This window comes from Haliotis rufescens, unplaced genomic scaffold (assembly GCF_023055435.1).
Source record: "Haliotis rufescens isolate VD_foot unplaced genomic scaffold, xgHalRufe1.0.p SCAF_16, whole genome shotgun sequence".
NCBI lineage: Eukaryota > Metazoa > Mollusca > Gastropoda > Lepetellida > Haliotidae > Haliotis > Haliotis rufescens.
The window spans coordinates 6,538,021-6,564,204 of NW_025963846.1; the positions used below are offsets into that span (position 1 = coordinate 6,538,021).

A 26,184-nucleotide genomic window follows, 5' to 3' on the forward strand; every position below is an offset into this window, starting at 1 on the left:
GAGGAAATCGATCCCGGTCCTAGTGACTCAAGAAAAGCCAAAACAAGCGTATTTCAGAAAAAAATGGTTGAAAGAGTGGCCGTGTCTCTACCAAAATGAAACTGGTGCAATGATTTGTGATTATTGCAGTCAAAATAAATTGAGTAACACTTTCATTGGCGATGGCTGCAATAATTTTAGAACATCCACACTATCCAGACATGCACAAACAGGCGATCACCAGTTGTCTCTCGTAGCTAGGACAAAGTTGCAAATCACAATAGACACACGATTGACACAGTGTACTTGCTTTGTAAGGAGAACATTGCTATTGAAAAATATGGTTCTCTGTTAGAACTGTTGGAGAAGGAAGGGTGCACCAATGTTACAAATGTGAATGTTGGGGGTAATGGCACTTACAGATCACGACATGCTGCAAATGGCTCAGATAATTGAAGATTTGAAGGATGCTTATTGTGTTGCAATATTAATTGATGAAAGCACAGATATTTCAGTGACAGAAAAGCTCATTTTATATGTTAGATTAGTTGACAGCAACTTTGATGTGAGATCACATTTTCTTGGAAATTTCAACTTGGGTGAAAAATCTGCAGATGCCATAACCCAGAAGCTCCTTGATATTTTCCAGGAAATTGGTGTTGATGTAAAAAAGATTCTTTGTTTTGGATCTGATGGTGCCAGTGTAGTGACTGGTTGTAGAAACGGTGTGGCGGCAGAGCTGAGAAGGTCATCCCCATTACTTATCAACGTGCATTTTGTTGCACATAGGCTTGCCTTGTACAAGCCAGTCTGCTGCCAAGATTGACATCATGCAACAGTACAAAACTACTCTGACAAACCTGTACTATTATTTCAAGGGATCATCTGTCAGAAGCAGCAGACTTGCCAAATTACAGGAAGTGCTTGATCAGCCTCACATCAAAGTGAGAGAAATGCATGACATTAGATGGTTCAGCTTTTACAATGTGTTGGAAGCTATTCACAAATCCTGGGAAAGCCTGGTTGTTTATTTTCAATCAACTGAACTGTCAAAGGATCCAAAGGCTACAAATCTACTGAATTCAATCACCAACTTCAAGTTTGCTGCCCTGACCTGGAGTCTTATGGATGTTATTCCAGTGATAACTGAGCTTAGTTTGGTGATGCAAAAAGACCACTTGTTGCCAGTACCATTGATAAACTTCAGTACCTGAAAGAAAACGAAGGGCATTACACACATGAGTTTCAATCTCTGTTGACAGATAGCAATCACCTCTATGGCCATGAAATGAAGTACAAGACTCAACAGCAGGCAGCTGTGAAGACTACCATGACCACCTTTCTTAGGAGGCTCATACAGAACCTGAACACTAGATTCCCTCAAGACAGTCTCACAGTTGTTTCATCTTTTGATGTATTGGGTTTCAGAGACATGGCATTTGTTGTTGAAGATGATCTCCCCAGTTATGGTGAAGAGAAGTTGAATGTGCTGATATCTCAATATGGCAACCCTAGGGATGACATGCACCCCCTCATTGATTCTAAGTCAACCAAACAAGAATTTGACTTGTTGAAGAGATTCCTTCTTCAGCAGAAGTATCCAAGATACAGTTTCCCAAGGTTATGGAAAATCATTGATGGTTGCCACAGAGATCTCTTCCCAAACTTATTGAAACTTGCTTGCATTGGGTTGACTTTGCCAGTGCAGACAGCAATATGTGAAAGGGGGTTCTCCAATCAGAATATGATAAAAACATCACACAGAAACAGATTGGGAGAGAAAACACTCAAAGAGCTAATGATTATTAGTATTGAGGGTCCACCTGTCTCAAAGTTTGATGCTCCAAAAGCTCTGGAAGAATTCAAAACAAAGAAACAAAGAAGGGTCTTTCAGAAATTCTCTAGATTAAGCAACCAATGAACTGTTTTGAACTAGGGTGACTATCTGTTTGACTGTACGGCTAAAGTGCTTCTTATTCATTCAATCATTATTGGTCATTTGGATTTATTGAATTTGATCTGTTTTCACTTTCGAACTGGTCAGTGGGGTGACTCCTAACTGTTTGACTCACTGTACTGCTTAATCATTCATTATCAATCATTATTGGATTTATTGAATTTGATCTGTTTTGAACTGGTCAGTGGTGTGACTGTGAATCCATTCACTGTATCTGTTTGACTGTACTGCTTCTTAATCCTTCAATCGTTATTGGATTTATTGATTAAAATTTGATAGAAAAAATCACAAGGCATTGTTATTCATTTCAGTTCTTTATTCTGATCTTTTACACTTTTATATGATGATGTTCCAGTGCATAATACACAATAAGACATTTTTGAAGAAAGCGGTTATTCCCCCTACTTTTTCAAAATCCCCCCTATTTTCTACATGGGGGGGGGGGGACAGTCCCCCCTTCATTTTTCAATTCTGGGTTGGACACTGAGGCTCATTTGAAGATTATTGACAATTAAGACCCTTTAAGGCTGAAGTTATTCTGAGGCTCTTCATTTTGGGGCTTTGCCCAGGCAGTTGAAGAGCCGTGCCATTGTTGTAAACACCAGTGACGTCATTCTGTTCACCACCTCTCAACCAGCTGTTTATTTCTCAATCCGAAACACAAACGTTGTGTTGTAACAACGTTGCCTTACATTTTACAACCACCAGTATCGGTCGGAACGTGGCTTAAGTCAGCACATAGCCAGTGGCTTATTATCGGCGGCGTATGTGTTGTGTGTCGGAATGTTTATGATCAGGTGCGTCATCTAAGTGGATTGGCTGGGTTTTTCGCGAGTGTGTGAGTGAGTATGGTTTTACGCAACTTTTGCAATATTCCAGCAATATCACGGCGGGGGACATCAGAAATGGGCTTCACAGATGGGTATGTCGGGAATCGAACCCTGGTCTTCGGCGAACGCTTGAACCACTAGGCTACCCGACCGCCCTTGATAATCATTGACATTGATGTCCCCGCGATTTTGGGGATAATTTGCATACATCGTGCTGCCAAGTTTGCGGTAAAGTTGATGCTCGTTCATATTAGGCCATTTACTTTAGTAGTGGTTGGTTGGCACACTTGGCGATCATGAGGTTCCAAATTCTCTCTTGTATGGCGTGCTGACCATCTAAGTGTCTGGCAACCATTGGACTGAATGTTGGTAAAGGAGACTTCATTAGTGCTTCAGTCACTGAGATTGCATCTGCAAAATAAATATAGCGCCATGTGAAAAGAAAACAACATTCCTTGAAAGGAATAATCGCATTGGTATACTGTATGATTTTAATAATATATCTCTATATGAATATCACCAACTTACTCAGAGACGTGCTTGATGGCGACTATGAGTCCAGACGCTTCATGCCCTCATAAAATTGGGTTTGCCTACTCTTCAAATAAGCCTTGTTGGGCCGCTAAGGCCAAAGTGAACTGTAAAAAATCACGGTGTGTTACTAATAGCATGGGGAGAGTATGCGCCTAACTGACCGTTTCCCAAAGTTTATTTACTTCGTCGTCGGAAAAACGGATCGGATCTGTTTGGCAGGTTGCTTAAATTTTCCCTTTCTTTTGAGATCAATTTGTCGCGAGGGAGAATGGCCTCAATAGGGGCCTACATTCATTGTGAGACGACAGAAATTCATCCACAAGGTTCATGATGCAAAAAGTCTTTTTGGCAGTGCTTTTGTTTTCATTCATCTCTACCCGCCGTGATATTGCTGGAACATTGCTAAAAGCGGCGTTAAACCTCTCACACACTCATTCATCTCTATGATTTGATCAGTATCTTCATTCTCAACTGAACGGTCCTCAACTAGTTTTAATACACTCTGTGATATTCTAGTTATTGTACTGTCCTTTGCTGACAGGTTTTTTATAAATTATATATACTTATTTGTTATTAATGTATTAATTCTCGTCACGATATGGCTGAAATATTGCCGATGTGACGTTAAATATTAACTCACTCACTCACTCAACTGAACGGAATCTTGAATTCGTTTGCTCGGAGATGGGCATTATCAAACGTGGGATTGGAGATGGTATCTTACTTAAACGATGTCCTTCGTAATAAGTCCATTCGATAGAAGGATTTTTCAAATGAACTGTGATCTAATATACCAGTAATGTGTCCACATCCGCAATTGTCAAGTCTGACTCGACCGCCGATCGACAGCTGCGACGCCATGTATGTATACACTGATAGTCCCTCTTTTGTTGTTAAACGCCGCACTGTAAATAATCGGCCAAACTCGTGAAGAGCCGGGGTAGGTCTTCAGCAACCCATGCTTGCCGTAAAAGGCGACTATGCTTGTCGTATGAGGCAAACTAACGGGATCGGGTGGTCAGGCTCGCTGACTTGGTTGATGCATGTCATCGATCCCAATTGCGTAGACTGATGCTCATGATGTCAATCACTGGATTGTCTTGTCCAGACTCTATTATTTAGAGACCGCCGTCATATAGCTGGAATATTGCTGAGTGCGGCGTTAAACAACAAACCTACCAACAACCAACTCAGCAATATTCCAGTGATATGATCCCGTGAAGATTCCGGGGTAGAATAGGTCTTCATGCAGCAACCCATGCTTGCCGTAAAAGGTGACTATGCTTGTCGTAAGAGGCGACTAACGGGATCGGGTGGTCAGGCTCGCTGACTTGGTTGATGCATGTCATCGATCCCAATTGCGTAGACCGATGCTCATGATATCAATCACTGGATTGTCTGGTCCAGACTCGTTATTTACAGACCGCCGTCATATAGCTGGAACATTGCTGAGTGCGGCGTTAAACAACAAACCAAACCCAGTGATATGACGGTGGTCTGTAAATAAGTCTGGACCAGACAATCCAGTTATTGATATCATCCACGCATTTGGGATACGATGACATGTATCAACCAAGTCAAGCCTGACCACCCGATCCAGTTAGTCGTCTCTTACGACAAGCTTAGTCGCCTTTCGCGGCAAGCATGGGTTGCTGAAGACCTATTCTACCCCGGATAAGGCTCGCTGACTTGGTTGATGCATGTCATCGATCCCAAATGCGCGTGGGTCGATGTTCATGATGTCAATCACTGGATTGTCTGGCCCACACTCGATTATTTAGAGACCGGCGTCATATAGCCGGAATATTGTTGAGTGCGGCGTAATACAATAAACTAACTTTCCCGTTCTTTTCTCTCAGGTATTTATCTTCTTGTTAAAGTTTCGCCTCCTTTCTTGGTTGCTTTCTGTTATTTTGTTTTTCGTCCTCTAGCTAGCTGTCTGTATCTTCTTTGCTGGGAGAGATTTCCTTATGTCTTCATCTGAGCAAATTTTGGGAACACCGTCGGCTTGTAAACATTTTTGAGAACGGCTCGGTACTTTGGGAAGAACCAAATATTTATTATATTTGGTTGTGTGGACTGGTTACGTACGATGTAGAATGTAAGGAGAGTGACGGGATGTCTGTTTGAAGGGTTGAGATGTGTGCAGTTTTAGATTGCACTGGCGCATGAGGGTTTGTAGGGGATGATGACGGGAGTTGTTTGTATGGTTGTTGGAGTGCTTGCATGTTGGACAGGAGACGAGAATGCATATTACGATGGTATAACTGCAGCCGAAGGATGTGATGAGGTTTCCTGACTCACCCGAAACTCACCCGAAACTCACCCGAATCTCAGCTTGGCAAATATGAACGTTCTGACCGCGGGTGGAGCTACAGGGATTGATGGAATGGTTTGGATGTATTGAAGATGGCGCTGGGCTTTAATTTCTCATTATCAATTACTTTGCCAGGATTGAGAGGAAACAGGCCAGATTCAAAGAAATCCCTCTTTGCATTTTCGTTGGAAGCTGCCCTTACCCAAACAGTTTTGAACACGCTGGCAAAAGTATATTTTATAACGCATTCATCGATATTTGAAACCTAAACATCGCACACAGACTGACGCCATGCATGCTGGAGAGGACTAAACATGCTCAGGTCCAAAGGTTGAATAACGTGTGATGCGTGTGACGGGACACAAACAGTGCACGCTGTTATCTGGCGATTCCCAAATTGATATAATATGTTAACCGAGAAATATGTACGTTAAATAACTTAGTATGAAACCAACAAACGATATAGAATTAACACTTGTATTACAAAATGATCGATGCTCGTGATGTCAATCACTGGATTATTTGGTCCAGACTCGATTATTTACAGATCGCCGTCATACGTACGGATTGAATATTGCTGAGTGCGGCTCTAAACAAGAAACATACAAATCAAAACGATGGAGTGTGTCAATGAGTCAACTATCAATACTACTTTAAGGTTTAATCTTTTTCCACAAGCATTTAATGAATGACGTGACACAACTCATTATTGCCCTCAGGACCCGTGAAGATCCGGGGTAGAATTGGTCGTCAGCAACCCATGCTTGCCGTAAAGGGCGACTATACTTGTCATAAGAAGCGACTAACGGGATCGGGTGGTCAGGCTAACTGACTTGGTTGATGCATTTCATCACTGGATTGTCTGGTCCACTCTCGAGTATTTACAGACCGCCGTCAATTAAACGACAAATCAATCAACTCATGGGTGAAAAAAAATATTCCATTTTTACAGCATATGCCCTTCATTGCCACGATACTTCTCAATTCTTGTCATCTATGAAAATGTGTTGTCATCGGATCCCTCACATAAGCACGTCCTGTTATGTGCTATTTAACTCGCGACTTGATGTCGTTGTAAGCCGAGACAGGACATGCACATATCCATCGTACACATTTTTCACAGTAGTACGCGCCATTTGGCAGACCTCATGCATAAGTCATACGGGGTTAATTGTCAGGACACAACTCAACTTATTCTGGCTTACCAGTAAATGGTGTTGCTTACGGAAAGGCCTATTTCGTATTCGGAGCAGATATCCTTGAACATAAGGAATATATGATGACAGAATAATTTGAGTTTGTTCAAAAGGTAAAATATTATTGGTATTATAGAGTCTCTAGGGCAGTTTATTATTTATATTGAACAGGATAATAGGCAGTTTTTAAAGTTAAATGTATGCGGCTGTGCTCATATTAGTGAATCGTGCTATTAAATTTGGATGTGATGTTCACAACGGTGATAATAGGTTAATGTGTTGGCCAGATATATTTCTAAATTCATGAGTCTGAGCCAGTGATTGATATCATTAGAGACGCCCCACACCGTCGTGGTTCGAGGTTTGCAATCAAGTAAGTCAGACCAACGGATACATTACACTCCACACCATTTAATATTGTGTAAAGGCCTATGATTTGTGTTCGAGACAAAGTTTATTTCAATCAATGACCCGAATATCAGATGGTCGGCCCCTGACGACAAGATCAGGTTACTATAGACTAACTTTAACTCGGACTCCAAACGTGTAATAAGCATACACTGTCAAGAGGATGGTTCTGTTGTTAAGTATGCATTTGATAAAATGATTATTCGTACGTCCACACCGTTTGTTTTACCAATGTAGTTAACTCTACAGGCAAATTACATTGGATTGAGAAAGTTATTTTGTCGATACAAAGCAACTTTATTGAACTAGGAAACACCAATATTTTCCATCACATACATAAAGGTAATTAAACCAAAAACACTGATTAAGACAGAGAAACAATAAAATAAACAACCTGGTGCTATTTAAACAATATCAGCAGAACATTTCGTAGACAAAACACATGAGAAACGGGAAAAGCTGTATGTTTTGGTAAAGTAATATAACAAATAAAAGCTCTGTACATTCATCTCCAGATTAGGGAAATACGTGAGATCTTTCTGATAGAATAATCATATCGGATCTTCAACACACAGTTGAAGTAGTACTGCTCAGTAGTTTGACTTTGAAGACTGATACATATTGGGATAAATAGATGGCATTATATATGTAGTCGACTGGCATTGGTTTGAATATATTATTACATGTAAATCTTTCATTCGTCAATTAATATATACATGAAGTGTTCGTAAATAACAATTGTAACTGTATGACGAAGTTGTGAACAAACTGTGTAACATTGTAACATTTGAACAACCCCCCCCCCCCCCCCCATACACACACATAATTGAGGCTTATATTGTCAAACAAAAATAAGGTAAAATAAGATTATACTCTCAGACACAATAACAGGCATGGGCGAGCTATCCCGATTGATTTTTTAGATATTTATTATAATAATTACACTCACTGTGCTCACGCAGGATAGATATGCCTGTCCTTGGTGTCACGAGCCGAAAAGAGACAACTCTCATTTATTTTAGTATATTTCAGTTTTAGTATATCCCAAATTGCTTATACTCCAGACGAGTGAATGTATACCTTATACTATAGATATAATTGTTGTGTTGATGGCCTCTAAAAGGTCATTTATGTAATGTTAACGTTATTGATTGGCAAATTAAATATGTAGTTTAAATGTTCTGTTTTAAATACAAGAATAGGTAGTGGTTTATGCATATTTTAGTATCATCCTTGTTGAGAGCGCATTAATAGTGCAGTTATCATATGATACATGACATCTTCCCGAGGCAAGAGAGTCAACTGACTTTAAAAGTCCAGTTTCCACCCATGCCGAACTAGACTGGAATTATTGGGCTCGATCGTAGCGCCACCAGTGGCTCTTACCAGTTATGTCCCATCTAGGCCTTTCCTATCGACCAATCAGATTCCACCTCTCGTCTCACTTGCGTTTGCTTCATACAAAATGGTGGCGCCCAGTCAGGACGATTTTGATCGATAATCAAGATCTATATTGTGATAAAACGGGTCTTACATCGCGAAAAACATCAAATCACGTGAGCACCATGATTAAAAACATGAAAAGATTTGGAAAATATCTGCTGACAACGAGTTGGTGGTGCACATGTTTTGCCAATCCTGCAATCGACCGAAATCTGCGCGACAGTTTACAAACCGGATTTCCATTTCGGTGCGCGATTTTGACTGGACTATGCATAGACTCGTTAGTCCAGCCAACATGTAACTCCATAATACCAGCCAAGTTCGGCAAGGGTTGACACTGGGCTTTTATAGTCAGTATATATATATACTTTCATATTTCACAAGGTATGACGTATCGTCTTTCCAAAATCTCAGTGTATTATAAATATAGGCTGTTTTTTTATAAGAATTGATTGTATTTTCTGTGTCTTGTGTGGGAAAAATGATGATGGTGATGTGTTCAGTGTCTGTTGTTCTGTGTGGTTGGATTGTGGGTGGTAGTCTGTAGTTTGTCTCATAGTTCTCTACCCGTTGTCAATAGCAGGATCTAATAAATTGTTTTTAGACTTATGGTAGACATCTGCAGATATAGCCGGGGCTATCGGGAGTTTCACAGGTGCCTTGAAACACGGTTAGCATTCAGGTAATCCTTCACTATTGCAAAGCAAAACCTCAATTGGACCTGTAGAGAAAGAAAGCATACATAACGAACTTTCATGAGTATACTGCCACACTCCTTGAATCGTTGAATTCAAGCTATTGGAGCATGATTGTCAGCGATCCATTCATATGATTTTCACCGCTTTGTTGCCGTTCACGCAAAATGGAATAATCGGCGGATAATCAAGACTGGTTATTCTCTGGAGTTGACCTTTATATATACATGCACAAAAGATAAGCGCCACCCACCATATTTGTGACCTGTTGCTTTGGCACTTAATGATGACTATTACAACGAGATGAACGATTGTTATAAGCCGTATATGTAAACCTCATGTGATGCAAAAGTTGTCCCAAAGCAAGTTTATCTTGTGTTCCAAAAGAATATGAGCAGAAAGGAATTTTACCGAAATTGAAGGATTAAAAGACATTGAAAAACTTTTTTTGTCATGTAACTGTCATGACATCAGCAGACCATATCAGGTGTCACATAGACACCCTAGGGAGTGCAGGGTCTATTGCAAGACAGAAACGTCAGTAACGTGTGTATGATCCACGGACATTGACCACAGCTTCAACACTACGCCTCATACTCAATGCAAATCATTGAATTTTTCTCTGAGGCAAACGGATACATTCTTCATGAAGTGCGGCTTCAAGTCCAGCGAGATTTTGAACTGGGGGATCAAGATGTCTGATTTTCCAGCCAAGAATGTCCAAGAGATGCTCAATCGGATTAAGATCCGGACTACAGGCCAGCCAAGGAAGAGTGGCAATAACTTCTTGCTGCAAATAAGCCAAAACTGTCCGAGATCTGTGTGGTCTAGCATTGTCGTCCATGTAAACAGGTCTTGTCTGAAGAGGATGGTTGTCAAAATGAGGGACTACCACTGGACGAAGAACGGCATCTTGGTATTGTTGGCCATTCAGGTTTCCACGAATTTCCACCAGCGGAAGTTTGCAGCCGAAGGAAACACAACCCCATATCATGACAGACCCTCCGCCACATGCTAAGGTCTTCTGGATGACGACCCATTTGTCTTGCAGTGTCCCTGCATGACAGGCCAGCATTTTTCATGCCAATCACTTGCCATCTTTCAGCGTTTGTTAACTTTCTCCTCACCATGGCTGATTTTCAACCTCTATTGGAAGGGGAATCTCACGAAGGAGCAAAATGCAACCACGTGTCTGAAACTTGAATTTCACTATTTATAGGGTAGGGGAACTGCAGCAACACGTAAAGCACGCTTTCCTTGTGGTATCTGGACAAATTTGGGTTCATGAAACTATGGAAGCTTAATTCAGTCATACATCATCTTATTTCGTATTTCTGATTCCCACACGTGAAATCAAGAGACTATGAATATGGTGGCGCTTAACATTTGAGCATGTGTATATATTGACTCGTCCCAGTGGTCTGATGCAAAAATGTAGTTGACAAGAAACTTACAAAACCTGTACGAATGAAGGCTCTTGAAAACAAATGGCAAGGCTATATTGTGTACTGATACAAACATCACCGTCCGAATGTGCTTATTTAAAGAAATGCCAGAGAATAGTGACGTGACGGGAAAATTAGGTTGTTCGTCTTTCAAAAGTTAACGTTCTTATTTCCACCTACCTTTTAATGCCTTTAGACAACCAATACATTAAATAATACTTATCAATAACCAGACACACGTATGTTTCTTTACTATTACCTACATAAAAAGTGATTAAATGCTTCGTTGAACGTCGTACAATAGCTTAAGAACTTACGGAACTAGGTATGAACTGACGTCTACGCTGCTTCAATTCCCTAACAGACAGATGGATGTCGATTTCTTTGTCCAACTTCAGGCGACTCATGATGTTCATCAGACAACAGATCAAACCGCTCCGAGTAGCACCATCACTGAAGGTGAGCATTTTGATTTTGAGCATAATATGTAAATATCTGATAGAAGACAGAGAGAATTGCAGTTACGTTGATGTTCATGAATAACCGTGGAATAGTGTTATGTACTTAAAACCAATACATTATGAGCATGAAATGTACATAAGAAGCAACAATGAAATACGATAATAATAAATTCGAATCCTTTTATATCATACATTGAGTGTCAAAAGAAAAACACCAACAGTTATGAAAACCAACAGTACTGTCAGATTACTCCAACAATGGAGCCCCGTTATATCGTACATGTGCATGCCGGGATTATAATCTTCTTTCCAGCGCGTGACCCCTTCGTTACCATCCCGTTATCATCACTGCCATCAGTATGCAAGCGGTCATTACAAGAATCTTGAAAGTATTCTCTCTAACCCAAACATATGGGTCTGGTCCAGACAATCCAGTGATTGATATCATGAGCATCGCTCCTAGCAATTGGGATCGATGACATGTATCAACCAAGTCAGCGAGCCTGACCACCCGATCCCGTTAGTCGCCTCTTACGACAAGCATAGTCGCCTTTTACGGCAAGTATTGGTTGCTGAAGACCTATTCTATCCCGGAATCTTCACGGGTCGCCAAAGATTATAACATAGCAGTTGAGCTGTATGGCAAAACTACTTGAGCACTCACTCTTCACAAAGATCACTTACAAGCAGTGAACTACAACAGGCTTGCTTGCCAAGTTCATCATCCTCTGGTCAAGGTTGTTGAGGAACCTGATGACAGTCTTTGTATGAGGTGGGACTTCCTGATCTTTCGGCCAGTCATTGAACGTCAGCAAACTAACAGATGTGATATCCTAGAAAAGATACCGACTAAGGATTCTAATTTAACCAGAAGCATAAGTATGAAAAACATCATGTCGTTTTATTGACCCATTTAAATTTATCCCAACAACGTACGCAGGTCTTCATTAACAAATGTTTGCTGTAAAAGGCGACTAAGCTTGTCGTAAGAGGTGAGAGATCCCGTTAAGCCCCTATCTCACATACACGATTAAGAAATTGCGAACACGATTTTAGAAAAGTTGAAAAATCGTGTTGATTCGTGCTCGACCTTGTGGTTTATGCAATTTTTTTAAACCAAACACGACCCTCATACGACCAAAAACGACCCTCATACGACTGAACACGACACTCATACGACCGTCATAAGATACAATAGATATAAGATACGATACAACACGATTTAACCTCATTTAACACGGCCCCAATACGACTGTCATACGACGCCCATTCGACTTAATACGAATCAACACGACCGCCATACGATTAAACCCGAATCATTACGATGTCCATACGACTACAAAAATATAAACGATCTCCATACGACTGAGCAAGACCTTCATACGACATATTTTTGTTTATTTTGGTCACGTGGGTCATGTAGTATATAGCTGCATTGCAACAGCATTTCTGTGTCAGTCTTCACCATGTTCAACAACGAACAAGACCTGCAAGAAGCAGCCTTGGAGGAGGGTGTCAGTTTCAGTTGTTGGTTTTTGTTGTTGTTGGCGATTTTGGTGGTGGTACAGAGGTTTCAGCTGGCTAATCCTGTCCCTGGGTACGGGTGGATGTTCAATCATGGTTGGTGGTGAAGGATGTTTCTCTTTCGAAGGTTTTGCTTGGGGTAGCTTCCGTTTCGGCCGCCTGACGTTTGTCATGGCTGTAGAATGAGCTTTCACTTTCAGGGGGTTTCCCACGTTCTCACTCAGTCACGTGATGGGCGCTTCCGGTCGTATGACAAACGTATGGATTTCGTGTTCCGGCGTATGGGAGTCGTATGAAAGGCGTATGAAAGTCTTGTTGAATCGTGTTAAAACGTATGAAGGTCGTATGAGTTTCTTCCCACGCTACCCAACACGAGTGAACGCGATTGAACACGATCTTCACACGATTGAACACGACTGTCATACGACCTTCAAACGACTGAACACGATTTAGGCCGAGCTGCGACGTCCATACGACCGCGCGCGACCGACCACGACTTAACACGAATGAAAGAGAATGAGTGCGCGACGATTAAAAACGTTAAATCGTGTTCAGATTCGTGAATAGATAGGGCCTTTAGTCGCCTCTTACGACAAGCATGGGTTGCTGAAGACCTATTCTGTACTCGGATCTTCGGGTGCCGAAAGCAACAAATGGTCACTTGATGAAACAAAGGAGCATGGATACAGTACTATCAAGTCAAGAACCTCGTGAAGACCCGGGATAGAATTGTTCTTCAGCAACCTTTGCTAGTTGTAAGAGACGACTAACGCGATAGGATGGTCAGGCTCGCTGACTTGATTGATGCGTGCCATCGTCTCCCAATTGCATCTATCGATGTCAATCCTTGGATTATCTGATCACGACTCGATTTACAGACCATCGTCACACAGCTGCGATATGGCTAACTACAGCTTTAAACAACAATCAAACAACCATACTCCTTTCACAATTTGAATTATATATGTACTCTTGTATATTGCACCACACAACATTAAGGTTGTGGTATATTCATTTCCAAACGACCCGTGAAGATTCCAGGGTAGAATTGGTCTTCAGCAACCCATGCTTGCCGTAATAGGTGACTATGCTTGTCGTAAAAGGAGACTAATGGGATCGGGTGGTCAGGCTCACTGACATGGTTGGTGCATATCATCGATCCCAATTGTGTGGATCGATGCTCATGACATTAATCACCGGATTGTCTGGACTCGATTATTTTACAGACCGCCGCCATATAACTGGAATATTGCTGAGTGTGGCGTTAAACAACAAACGAACGAATCATATTACTGTAGTTAATCTGCTATGCCATAGTTAATGTGTCTTGTAATGCGTAAAACAACCAACCAACCAACCAAATCATTTCCAAACATCACATTGACCAAATTGGAATGTTGTGTTTGTTGGTTGACACATTGTTTTGTCATACACGTTTTGTTTGGTTACATGATATACTGACAATGTTAGGCCAGAGATAAAAAATGCTCTGTTACAATCTTAAATTAAGACAATCTAACTTTTTGGAAAGATCTCTCTTTTTCTTATACATTCCTTATTCAGTATAGGAGAATGTCCGAAATCTCGCGATTATTTTCGCACGTGAAGCTTGTTCGAGGCCGATAGGCCTACTACAAAGTTCGATCAAGTTAATGCCTCAAACTAATTTTCAAGTGATGTTCACTATACTTTGCTAGACTATGGGAGGGTGACTGCTCGTGTGTAACTATGGGAGGGGAACCCTTTCAAGGAAGACTATGGGACGATGTAGTACCCATACTCAAACTATTGGAGTCTCAGCAAATTGATCGCGTCTATCCAACTGTCATTAATGTTCACGCAACTTTGTTTTAATATTGATTACTGTCGGTTTAAGTAATTTGCACGAAAGACAAGGACGTGTTAAAACAAGAAGCTGAATCGTCATTCAAAGCAAAGCCAAGGCGTGAATATTTGATGTGCACACGCAATCGACCCAGGACACTCGGTACAGCTGCAGGAGCAGTAAAGGCACATTCACTCATCATAGTATTGTTTGAAATGCTGGGAATCTACAGTACCTCGTTCGCGTATAAGCCTTCCCTCTTGACAGTAAGGAAGGTCTCCGTGACACCTTCATATGGGGTAATCACTCCATTGTGAAGAACAATGAATGGACTGCAGGTGATGGGCTCATTACTCTTCGGCAAGTAGACACCAACATCCTAGAAACACAAACCGAAATAAGACGGCGAATTATACCACAAAAGGCCCATTATGAACTATTACAATTCCACGTTTAATGCCATTTTGGAGTTTGCTACCCGTGCCACAACTGCAAATGAGGGCATTCTATTATACTTTTACTTGAAGAATAGGTATTTTGTTAAGATCGATGCTGTATGTATGATAATTATGTAGGAGCACCCTATATGTTAGGTGCTACATACTGGATTGAGAGATTGTCTGGTCCAGACTCGAATATATACAGAGCGCTGTCATATAGATGGGATATTGCTGAGTGTGGCGCTAAACAACTAACAAACAAACAAACTGCTGGTTTCTCCAGTATTACGTTATAACATATGTTGCAAAGCCGTAGGACCCGTGAAGATCCGGGATAGAATAAGTCTTCAACAACCCATGCTTGTCGTAAGAGGCGACTAACGGGTGGTCAGGCTCGCTGACTTGGTTGATGAATGTCATCAATCCCAAATGCGTGGATCGATGCTCATGCTGTCAGTCACTGGATTTTCGGCTCAAGACTCGATAAGTTACAGACCGCCGTCATATAGCTGGAATATTGCTGAGTGCGGCGTTACAAACAAACAACAAAGCAGAGACGTAGAGGAAGCAACAGCGGGTAATCATGTAGGGACTTCCATGGAAGTTACAAACATTGGATGTCTCTTCTACATGGAAGTATTCATTAAGTGTAGGATAAATACTAAGTGTCTCTTTGAATGCTTCGAAGCTCGGAACAAAGAACAATTTCCCCCTTATGTCTTCGCTAACCTCGTCTGATGACACACTGTCTGGTGCATCAAGCGCTACAATGAGGTTGCAGCCTCGCTCTACTACCATCCTCCAAAAATCCACCACTGTTTTCTTCAGTGGCATCTGAGTGACCAAAAACTCGCCCTTGTGTGCAAAGAACTGTAAACAAACTGAGTCAGTGAAAGGCAGCTTTCAACATGTGCGTACATCTAAAAGTACATGTTAATTGCCAAAGCAAGAGAATAATCAGTGTCAATTATCTGCGGAAACATATTCCACTGGCGAAACAATGCTGGACATTATATGAATCAATCACTGAGAATCAAGAACCATGAACAACAGATATCCGAACGAATTCCAAGGTGACAAAAGTTGAAATCCTGACGATTCCGTCTACATTGAAGTCAAAACTCTCTGAAATCGTTGCATAAGACGATGTAACTATGTGGTCCCTGTATTAGGGATTAAAGATACTCCGCTTGTCTCCAACTATTCATAAACCGATACATTGTCAAGGATGGCGACTTGAGGTGTCATGATATGTAAATAACAAAGCATTTTACTGCTGGACAACCAGATGCCGGAAAAAATAAAATATTCTGTATTGCCCAAACATTTACAAAAATTGAAATTTGAATAAGAACGTTTAATGTTTTACTGCATGATTCTGATCGCCCAATTCGATGGTGATGTACCGAACTACCCCAAAGCTATGTTTTGTAACAAGATTTCACTGTGTGTAATATGGGACTCAACTTATACATTTCAACTTCTCACCGGTAGAGACACAGCATTGATGTAGTCATTGGTGCCTGGAGCCGGGGACGATAACATTACCCTGTGTCTGTCGGCTGTTGAAACATATTCACATACTGTTAACACCCCTAGTAAAGGTTTTAATACACTGACCTAACACGTTGTTCAAAATGGTAAATTATACTCTAAAAGTTGTCCACATTCCCATTTCGTGCGTAGGCTTTACTTTTATTCTCTGGTCTCTGGACCAGACACCAGGTTTTTTTATTACCAATTGAACATTATAATAGGTAGAAGGGAACCACATACACACGTACTTTGTGTGTAAAACCTGCTGCGCACAATCACCGGACAATAAGTGAAAGCGTAATTCCAACTGGGGTATCGTGCATATTGGCATGCATATATGCCGTAAGTGCCCATGGTCCATGGTATGGTGGTCTGACTTTGGTTTGCTGTCGAATTACCTTGTCTGTACACATATCGTCAAAACCCTTTCCATATCCAATAGAAATATCGGCATAAAGCAGAGTCGATTGCACGATTCCGACTACTTATATCATGAGCATGTGTTTATGAATCACTTTCAAGCAGTGATGATACCAGGTGTTCGGGAAAAGGTGAGCGTTGTACTGCCTCACCGACTTACATGTAGCCGAGAGTTTTATGATTATGGACATGTGTTTTGTCGCTTTTATTTATATCATAAAATCAGTTCATAATCAGTTCATCCACCTACCGGGAATTACTGCTCGTGATCTGTTCTTTGTTCTATTTGCCGACAACGAGGCTGCTTTAATCTCCTTTTCTCCAGATGACCGTCGAAGCGCATTCAGTGACTTAAAGACAATATTATTGTAAGTCCATTATATTGGATAATACACGTAATAGAGCACATACAAACTTTGTAAATTACATACGCATAAGTCACCTGATTTTCTTACTCTCCCAAATGTCAAAGGCCATACATATAAATAATTAGCTTTCATTATATCATACCCAAGGCTATGTTTACAACTGCAACAGTCTCAGGTATGTGTATGCTTAACAAATATCAATAAAACATCAATTTATCGTGTTTCATCACGTGTACAAGTCATATGCCAGGAAGGAAGGGTTCATAACAAGTGTATATATCCTCATTTGAAGCTGACACTTTCTGTCATCTGGCACACTCATATAAGATTGGCTGATTACAATATGACAACCCATACTTGCCGTACCAGGCGACTATGCTTGTCGTAAGAGGTGACTAATTATAACGGGATCGGGTGGTCAGGCTCGCTGACTTGGTTGATGCATGTTATCGTATCCCAATTGTGTGGATCGATGCTCTTGCGATGTCACTCACTGAATTGTCTGTTTGCAGACTCGATTATTTACAGACTGCCTTCATGTGGCTGGAAGATTGCTAAGTGCGGCGTTTAACAAAAGAAATAATCAAACAAACAAAAAAACTTAAAACTCTCACCTCCAGGCACTAATTATTCAAACTTGATCTATTATTGTGATTCTAATGAATACTACCGGGACTGCAGGTTTTTTTATATAATTAAGCTCCCTCGTTTCTTAAGTAGCGCGTGGGCTTAGAAACGGAAATTATAACGCCCATATGCTTCCATTAAACTGAAAACTTGATTGATCTCGTTTACCGAATGTTCTTAAACATATGTTGTAGCACGCTTCTATACGGACAATTTGCAACAACACTGCACCTTAAGGGCTGTTGGAGGTTTCCATATTTACAAGAACCATTGGACCCGGAACGTAGTTTATATTCTGGAAAATCAGTTTGACATGTTAATCGCATATGACAGACACGCACAACCGCGATATCGTTTTGTTATTACCTATTTGTCATTTTAATTCTGAACATGTTCTTGACTTATAATGTCTAATTTAAAAAAGATTCATGCCTTACATTTTATATATATATATATATATATGCCTTGACTATTAATCCGTAATTAAACCCGGGCCTAATAACGTGCAGTCACGGTACACTTTTAACTTATCCGACTGAGATGTGTGGTTTGACCATTTTGTCAAAAGATCTATTTTTTTTGGGATTCGGTTTACATTCATTTCTTTGAAGATAAGTTTATTTTCCTCTTCGTCAGCAAAATGACTGGTCTGAAAGGCTCTTTCAAATGTATCCACTGTGTAGAATGAAGAGTCGCTCTGTGTGGCTTCAAACACAGCTTCATGGAGGAATCGGTACTGTTCCTGGGGATATAATGTAAACATGTTGCCGTAAAGGGTAGAACGATGGAGCTTAATAACTATACTATATTTGCACATATTTCTCATACTTCTGGGTCTAGCTAATGTACCCCAAATCCCTGTCTCAATGACAAACCATAATCCTTAACAGAACCAAGGAAAGGCTTTCTTTATATTCACAGAAAGTGGAATTAATACCTTGTGAATTCTGAAAACTCAACCTCAGAAAAAGGTTCAATAATGCCAACTTTGTACACCACAATCACACACGAAACACTTGGGCAAGCCGATGGTTGAGTCTTAAACGTTTTGGGACGGGGTGAAGCAAAGGCAGTCCACTGCTTACTCTGTTCTTTGGTTTCTGGGTCATAGTGGTGTACCCAGGTTTCATCACCAGTAACAATTCTCTCCATAAAATTGTCTGCATCCCGACTGCATTGCGTCAAAAGTGCCTGACACATTGACGCACGTACAGCCTTCTGATCATCACTCAGACATTTCGGGACCCATCGGGCAGACAGCTTCCTCATACCCAGACGATCATGCAAAATGGTATAGACACTTCCCTCTGAAATGTCCAAGGCCTTGGCCATTTCTGACACCTTATTTCGCCTGTCTTTGACAACCAGTTGTCTCACAGCTTCACTGGTTTGGTCATTGGTCACCTCTACAGGCCTGCCAGGGCGTGGCTCATCTTCCAGGTTCACCCGACCCCTCTTAAATTCTGCAACCCAGAATTTGCCCTGTGCATACGAAGGTGCACTGTCAGCATAAACATCTGACAATTCATCATGTATCTCCTTTCCCGGTTTCGCTTTTAAGTAGAGGTACCTAATAACAGCCCTGTATTCGACCTTTGACGAAAATTTGGCAGAATCTACCCTCGCCATCTTTATAGATCACGTGTGTGACTTCAAATACAATTTCTTCAGTAAAACTTTGTCTGTGCACGTGACATACATTGGTGCACAGCACGTGACAAACATGCAACCGTTAAGATCTGATAAATAGCTTAGGCTTGTTATATATTGAATGGCCCTCGTATATACCACGAGGATTCTCAATAACTCAAATGACATGCTTTGAGTTTTTCCAATTAGGTCAGTTATCCGTAATTCTTCCTAGCTCTTAGTTATGCTTTAATTACACGTATAAAAATACCTTATGCTTTAAAAGTATGAAAAACCGTGTTGTGTATCACTGTAAATACAAACTTAAGGGAGAAAACGCTACACTTTAACGTACGTTTGTGATATCCGTGCCGCTACGACCGTGTAACCCTTACATTTTAACGTAGTTTTTTTGTTTGCATTTTTTAGTCAAACAGGTATATGATGCAGCTTTACTAGTTATGATGTATTCATCATGTGGACCCCAGGTATCCTGTATTGGAGGCTGATATCACATGTTTTGGACTTATATATTCCTTACTGCTGTCTGGATCATATTGACTCTGTTTTCCCTCATCTTCTGTATACAATGGTAGAAGTCTACCCGACCCTCAGCCTTAGCTTGGTCAAACAGGAAATCCAGGCCAATGAATGTCCCTGTCCGTCCAACACCAGCTCTGCAGGAAATATATTTACGATTATAGACAAACATTTTATCTACATTTCTGAAGTCCAAAGGCCAATAATAAAGGCATGATGTTTGCATACAACATTCTATACCGTACTCGTAAAAAAGAAACAGAGGTGGCAATAAGTTTGTTTGTTGTTTAACGCCGTCCTCAGCAATTTTCCATCTCTATAACGGCGGTCTGTAAACAATCGAGTCTGGACCAGACAATCCAGTGATTAAGTCATGAGCATCGATTCACGCAATTGGGATACGATGACATGCATCAATAAGCATGGGTAGGAAGGCAAAACGTGAAAAATAGAAACAATAAACAGCAAGGTCACAGTAAACCAGTGTTCATAGTGAATCGCCAAAAGGCAGCCTTCATGAAGTTCTGTATCTACACATGCCGATGCCTATGTTGGTTAGGTATGAAAGGCCACAACAACGGTGGTTCACACACAGCGCATAGAGCCACCATAGACGACAGAACAATTCCAAGATTGACGTCAGTTCAACGCAATAACGTCTTTGACCGATAGCGGGCAGGGGCAACACAACAAGATGTGGCAAGGCAAGACCTAAGCAAACGGTACAACACCACCGGAAATGTTAATGACGGCCGAAGGTCAGGTTTGTTTGTTGTCAAACGCCGCACTCAGCAATGTTCAAGCTATATAGACGGCGGACAATCCAGTGATTGACAACATGAGCATCGATCAACGCATGTGTTGCTAAGACCTATTCTACCACGGATCTTCACGGTCCCGAAGGTCAGGTCGTCCGAAAGTTACCGCCTCATAACATCGTTACGAAAATCAACCACAACAGCAACATCCAAATCCCTGGGCTACGCAGGATCTCTTATCAGAGAAAGACAGATCTTACCTGTTGAGTGTCGAATGAATGCTTTGCATCACAGTCCCCCTTCACTGCACTCTAAGTACAGTTTAGTGGCAGTTAATCAACAGTAGCAGAACATTCCTCAAAGCGCTATTGAGGATCTCATTGCGTCCACAGGTGGCCGATGGTCTAATCAGGTATTGTTAGGTTTCCTTACTGTATTTTATTTGCTGACACCATGAACATCAGGACATTAGCAATATGTTGCATGTTGTAAGCTCAAAGAAATAAATGCAACATCGTGTTCAAAATCTTGTTAGCCACTAGAGTTCCATAATGGACACAAACTCTTCGAATATTCAGCCTGGTGTATCTTTCAGTTTCTTTGGTAACAGAAAGTCATCTTAGCTTTGTTTTCAAATAGGTAATTAAACAAATTTGAATGTGAGCTTGACTCTGCATGATACCTAAATTTAGATAAACTTTAAATGTCATATATCAAGACATATTGGCCGTTTTGTGTCTAACATAAGGCATCTCATTTTGATATACAATTTACCAAGTAGTGATTTCATGCCTTTTATAAACGTTTCGCTTACCTGCAATGGACGACCAATGGCGACTCCTGGCTACGTCTATCATGACAGACTTTCTTCCAGAAGGTTACAATGGCTGGTGCTGACGGTACGCCATGAACAGGCCACGTGACGAAGTGGTACTGGGACACCGTCTTCGTCTCTCCAGTCTAAGGTTCAAACATTTTTTCAGCTGTAGCTGAAGTAATATTAAATTTGGCGTTAAACCCAACTTGCCTTAAAACTGAACTTGAAACTAAATCCCGAGGTGACACTTCATTAACGTTGGCTTAAGAAGTTGCAAACTGCTTGGTCCCAGCAACATCATTGTCAATGAATATATTAAAATAGTTTAATATCAAACTTTGGATAGTGGATGTTGTCGTTGATCCCAAGTACGTCGAGTTAAAGAGGGTTCGTTCTTGGTGTTCTTAAATTTGCTGCAGAAGAGAAACATGACATGATCATGATTACCCTATTAAAAATATCAACAACGAAAAATGAAGTATGATGAATAACCTTCTTATGTTTAAGTTGCATGTTTCTGATGACCCAGTCGGCTCGTGCTGTCTCTCCGTTGTTCACGACGAGGATGTTCTCAAACTGTTTACGTTTTCCAGCTTCAGGCCAGTATTCTTCACACTTTTTCTGTTCAAAACATTATGTGACTCGTTTACAATACCTCTGGAGTGAATTATATATAATTCAAACATTTTATGATTGTTCCCCAACTTTTTGCACTTTACGAAGGATAACATTATCATAGCATAGCGCAGATATTGTTCTAAATTTGTGATTATCATACGATACATGAATTTCGTATTTATATTGGTTTAATTAATTCAATATATAGGTTGATCCACTACTTCTGTAAGCATGTTGTGTCATTGTGTCGGGTTTGTTTGGTAGCAGCATGGTACCTTCGCTGTTTCAGACACGTTGGTCAGCATGACGATCTGCTTGATGTCGTGTTCCCAAATCATTCTCCAGAAGTCAGGAAGTGTGACAAGATTCGGGCCTTCAGAAACAATGATAAACTCAGTATTATTAATAGATATTAGTCTCCTGCAAAACCTCACTTGTACATGTATTACAAAGTTTTAACGCATGTTTTATATAGCCGGGGAAAACATATCCCATGCCCGGGGCGGCATTGGTTACATGGAACGACCTACGTATCAAAGCGTAACTGCATTACTTCTATTTCCAGAAACGTACCCTGGGTTGCTATGTATGCGTTCTCGGTGTTGTATCCCTGCAATATAAATTAAAAGTAAATGGTTTGTGCCTGTATCATTAGATTTCAGTAAACTGCAATCATCAAAATCCTAACTGAACACAATAACAACAAATCACTGGATGAAATTCATATGCAATCTGCTGAAAAGAATCTGTACATACCTAATGCTCAATCTTATTGTAATCGTGAGAATTGATTAAAGATATTGATAACTGTCAATGATTACTGTCCTGAGATTTACTCAACACCATGTAACCATGTACATGGTTACAATTGTTTGTTTGTTTCATCGTGTAATTATAATTTTGTTTCTGAAATGCGAACCGTAATCTATTTCCCAAACGGCACCGACACCAGATCTTCTGAGATATTTTGCAGTGACCAAATTATGCATAATAAACTACATCATATCACAAATGAATTCATACATGCACATAATTGGCATTAATGTAGTCTGAGTGATCTTTCCCTGGAAGTTTCTTCAGTAAAACTCTGGAGTGGTCATCTGAAATGTATATGATTAATATATTCAGAAGGAAACACTACGTTTCGATCATGGTTATAATGGAAACTTTGTAATATTGACATTACATAGATGCTTCGTTATTGCTTGGGTTGAATTGGGTACACAATCATTTTATAGACGTAAATATTTACACATCATTGTTTTATAGAGGTATGGTTCAATACCCACAAGGGAATATTCCGATGAATGTGTTCTTTCCCTTGTTTCCAGAACTGTTGCCAATATCACAGGGGTGTTGCTTTCCTGGTGGGAACATCTTCAAAATAGTAACATGAGGTAGTGAATGTCTTACTATACTGTTTTTAGGTGTAGTATAGCACTGGGTCCTGGGAAAACAATATCTTATCTAACGTCAATGTTAAAACATCCTGAGAAGGAAGTTAGTATTCGACAAACAGTTATATGCGAATGTTGAACTTATTCCCGGATTTGTGGCAGGGATGAAGTGAACGCGCAAATACCTGAACATGTGCAGACCTTAAGTCGATACTTTGGATATGGTTGTACTTACATTGTATTCGTTTTCAAATCCCTTATCGATGCCATATCGTTCATGAATGTACTGTTGAAGTTCTGAGACTCGGACGGCCCGAGACCGGATGTTGGCATACACTGCCCCAGGGTCATCCACGTGTGGAGCTGCAGTTGCAAGGATGTACGGTACTGTAATTAATGTATGGCACGTATACAATGTTCATGTAGCACTGTATATCTAAACATGACTGAAGATCAGGCTTAGAATTGCTGTAAAGCTATTCACGCTTGTAAGAGCCAACTAACGGATCGAGTGGTCAGAAAGGCAGACTTTATTGCATGTCATTGTATGCCAAGTGCACAGACCGAAGCATCTGACATCAATTATTGGACTGCCATCATACAGATGTAATATTGCTGAGTGCGGCAACAAACAAACAATTTATTCATATGCATGAAAGAAGAATAAAGATGGTTCCACTTTCTTAATTTTCTCAGGTTCTTGATTGGCTGCATGCCACCTAGTTGACGCAAATAGGCAGGAAATCAATATAGAGATGACATTTACAGGATATTTTCAGTAATTGCTTCAGTACTGTTATCACCAGTTAATCAATAGAGCTTTTTCAATTGTTCCTAGTTTCCGGTAGTTTTCCGATCACGACTCTAACAAGAGTTCATTGTCTGATATAGTTCTTAACGAATCAAAACAATCGAATAGGACATGTAATAAAGACAGGTCAAGATCGAACACGTTAAAAAGATACCATTAACATTAGGAGAGTAGTGCACAGGATTTACAGTTAATTGGCCTAGTCAAACCTCGGCTATTCTAATTCCCCTTGTAGTTGTACCTTTCCGAGTTGGACTGAAGCTTAGTAAACTTATGTGAGTATCGAACCTTGTGTTCATCCTTGTATGTGTGTATGCCGGAACATGAATGTATATGGGAATAGTTAGGAGTAACGGCAGTCAGACCCCTCACTTAGCGAAGCTCTTATGGCCAGAGGAGTTGCAGAGTCATGGCTTAACTGATCATGATGGCACAGAACGGCAATAAACATTTTAAATCGCTACTAATTGTTGAATATTACTTAAATTCACTACTTCCACCTCACTTCAAAAGGATTTTATCACGCTTCAGATGCAGTAACTTTCCAATAGCAGTACATACTTGACGATACCATGCCACACCATATGAAGAAAGACTCTGCCCTCTTTGTCTAAAAATAAGTACTTTATTGAAAATGAATATCATGTATTATTAATTTGTGAATCCTACAGCTCCCTTCGTAATGCACTTTTAGATAAATATATTACCTCTAACCTTCAGCATTACTTTATCTCTATTATTTCCTGATTACCTTATATAAAATATCAGTTTTTCTTACCAAAGCTCATCAACTTAGGGTAAATAGTAAATAATCCACTGTGAATAAGTAAAAAAATGAAAAGAAAAAAAAATGTAAATAATGTAAATTTTCCCAGTTTGTAAACATGTCATTTTGCGCAGGCTTTATGTATTCCTGCATATGTATGTATTTTGGGACAGTGGCCTTTTATTGAATAAATTGTCTGTCTGTCTGTTTGGAACGGCAATACGGTAAGGAAACTGTTGCAGAGATGCCCCGAAACGCAGTTACGAAACTATGTCACATGTGTAATGTGTTCTTCACCATCTATTTAAGGAAATTAATAAGACTGATCACTGTTTTAATGTGTTGGCTACTGAAGAGAATGTTGAAAAACATGTTACAAGTGTTTGAGAAAACAAGCTGTACCACAGCAAGGTACGGCTTTATGTTATTACATGCCTTGTTCAGAAACTATTAATATATCTGAATAACATGTTCCGCATTAAATAGAGTTGAGTGTTCCATTACCTGGTTGTGATTGTATTCTCATCTCAGACATATTAAGTCCTCCTTCATCCTTTGTTTCAGATGTATTAGTCTCAGAACATCGATCTCTTTTTCTTGAAATAAAAGGGATAACCAGATAAGATGAAATAGGGGTTGGCATCGGGTTCAAGTTATGTCACTTAAATAGCAAAGCACATGTGTGTGTGTGTGTGTGTGTGTGTGTTAATGTGTGTTAGTGTGTGTGTGTACTAGTCTGGATGCATGCAGTTTCATCGTGCTAGCCTACTGACATGCCAGTATATAACAGTTGAACATGGATACCGACACACCATACTGGCACCAACAAGGACAAACCTTAAA

General features: G+C 40.3%; 2 protein-coding genes across 2 annotated transcripts in view; one reads left to right on the top strand and one right to left on the bottom strand.

The window, feature by feature from the left end:
- The first annotated feature begins 1,183 nt into the window (after positions 1-1,183).
- Positions 1,184-2,005, top strand: LOC124121908. The gene has a single exon (XM_046485037.2). The coding sequence runs from the start codon at positions 1,268-1,270 to the stop codon at positions 1,898-1,900; it is 633 nt and encodes a 210-aa protein (XP_046340993.2). The 5' UTR covers positions 1,184-1,267; the 3' UTR covers positions 1,901-2,005.
- A 6,966-nt stretch (positions 2,006-8,971) lies between these two features.
- The window catches only part of LOC124121906 (receptor-type tyrosine-protein phosphatase epsilon-like), a 32,561-nt gene continuing 15,348 nt past the window's right edge, over positions 8,972-26,184 (bottom strand). The window contains exons 12-28 of the mRNA XM_048396825.1: positions 25,846-25,937; positions 24,000-24,151; positions 23,657-23,744; positions 23,391-23,467; positions 22,941-22,977; positions 22,643-22,740; positions 22,242-22,370; positions 21,747-21,892; positions 20,176-20,311; positions 18,601-18,747; positions 17,261-17,360; positions 16,543-16,616; positions 15,784-15,924; positions 14,850-14,993; positions 11,950-12,098; positions 11,122-11,257; positions 8,972-9,385 (exon numbers count right to left, since the gene is read on the bottom strand). Coding sequence (XP_048252782.1) covers positions 9,314-9,385; positions 11,122-11,257; positions 11,950-12,098; positions 14,850-14,993; positions 15,784-15,924; positions 16,543-16,616; positions 17,261-17,360; positions 18,601-18,747; positions 20,176-20,311; positions 21,747-21,892; positions 22,242-22,370; positions 22,643-22,740; positions 22,941-22,977; positions 23,391-23,467; positions 23,657-23,744; positions 24,000-24,151; positions 25,846-25,937 — 1,918 coding nt within the window. The 3' untranslated portion in view covers positions 8,972-9,313. The remainder of the gene's footprint in view (positions 9,386-11,121; positions 11,258-11,949; positions 12,099-14,849; positions 14,994-15,783; positions 15,925-16,542; positions 16,617-17,260; positions 17,361-18,600; positions 18,748-20,175; positions 20,312-21,746; positions 21,893-22,241; positions 22,371-22,642; positions 22,741-22,940; positions 22,978-23,390; positions 23,468-23,656; positions 23,745-23,999; positions 24,152-25,845; positions 25,938-26,184) is intronic.

What these genes read in the sequence shown, in the direction of transcription:
- LOC124121908 (XM_046485037.2), top strand. Translation starts at nt 1,268, where the DNA reads ATGAAGTACAAGACTCAACAGCAGGCAGCTGTGAAGACTACCATGACC.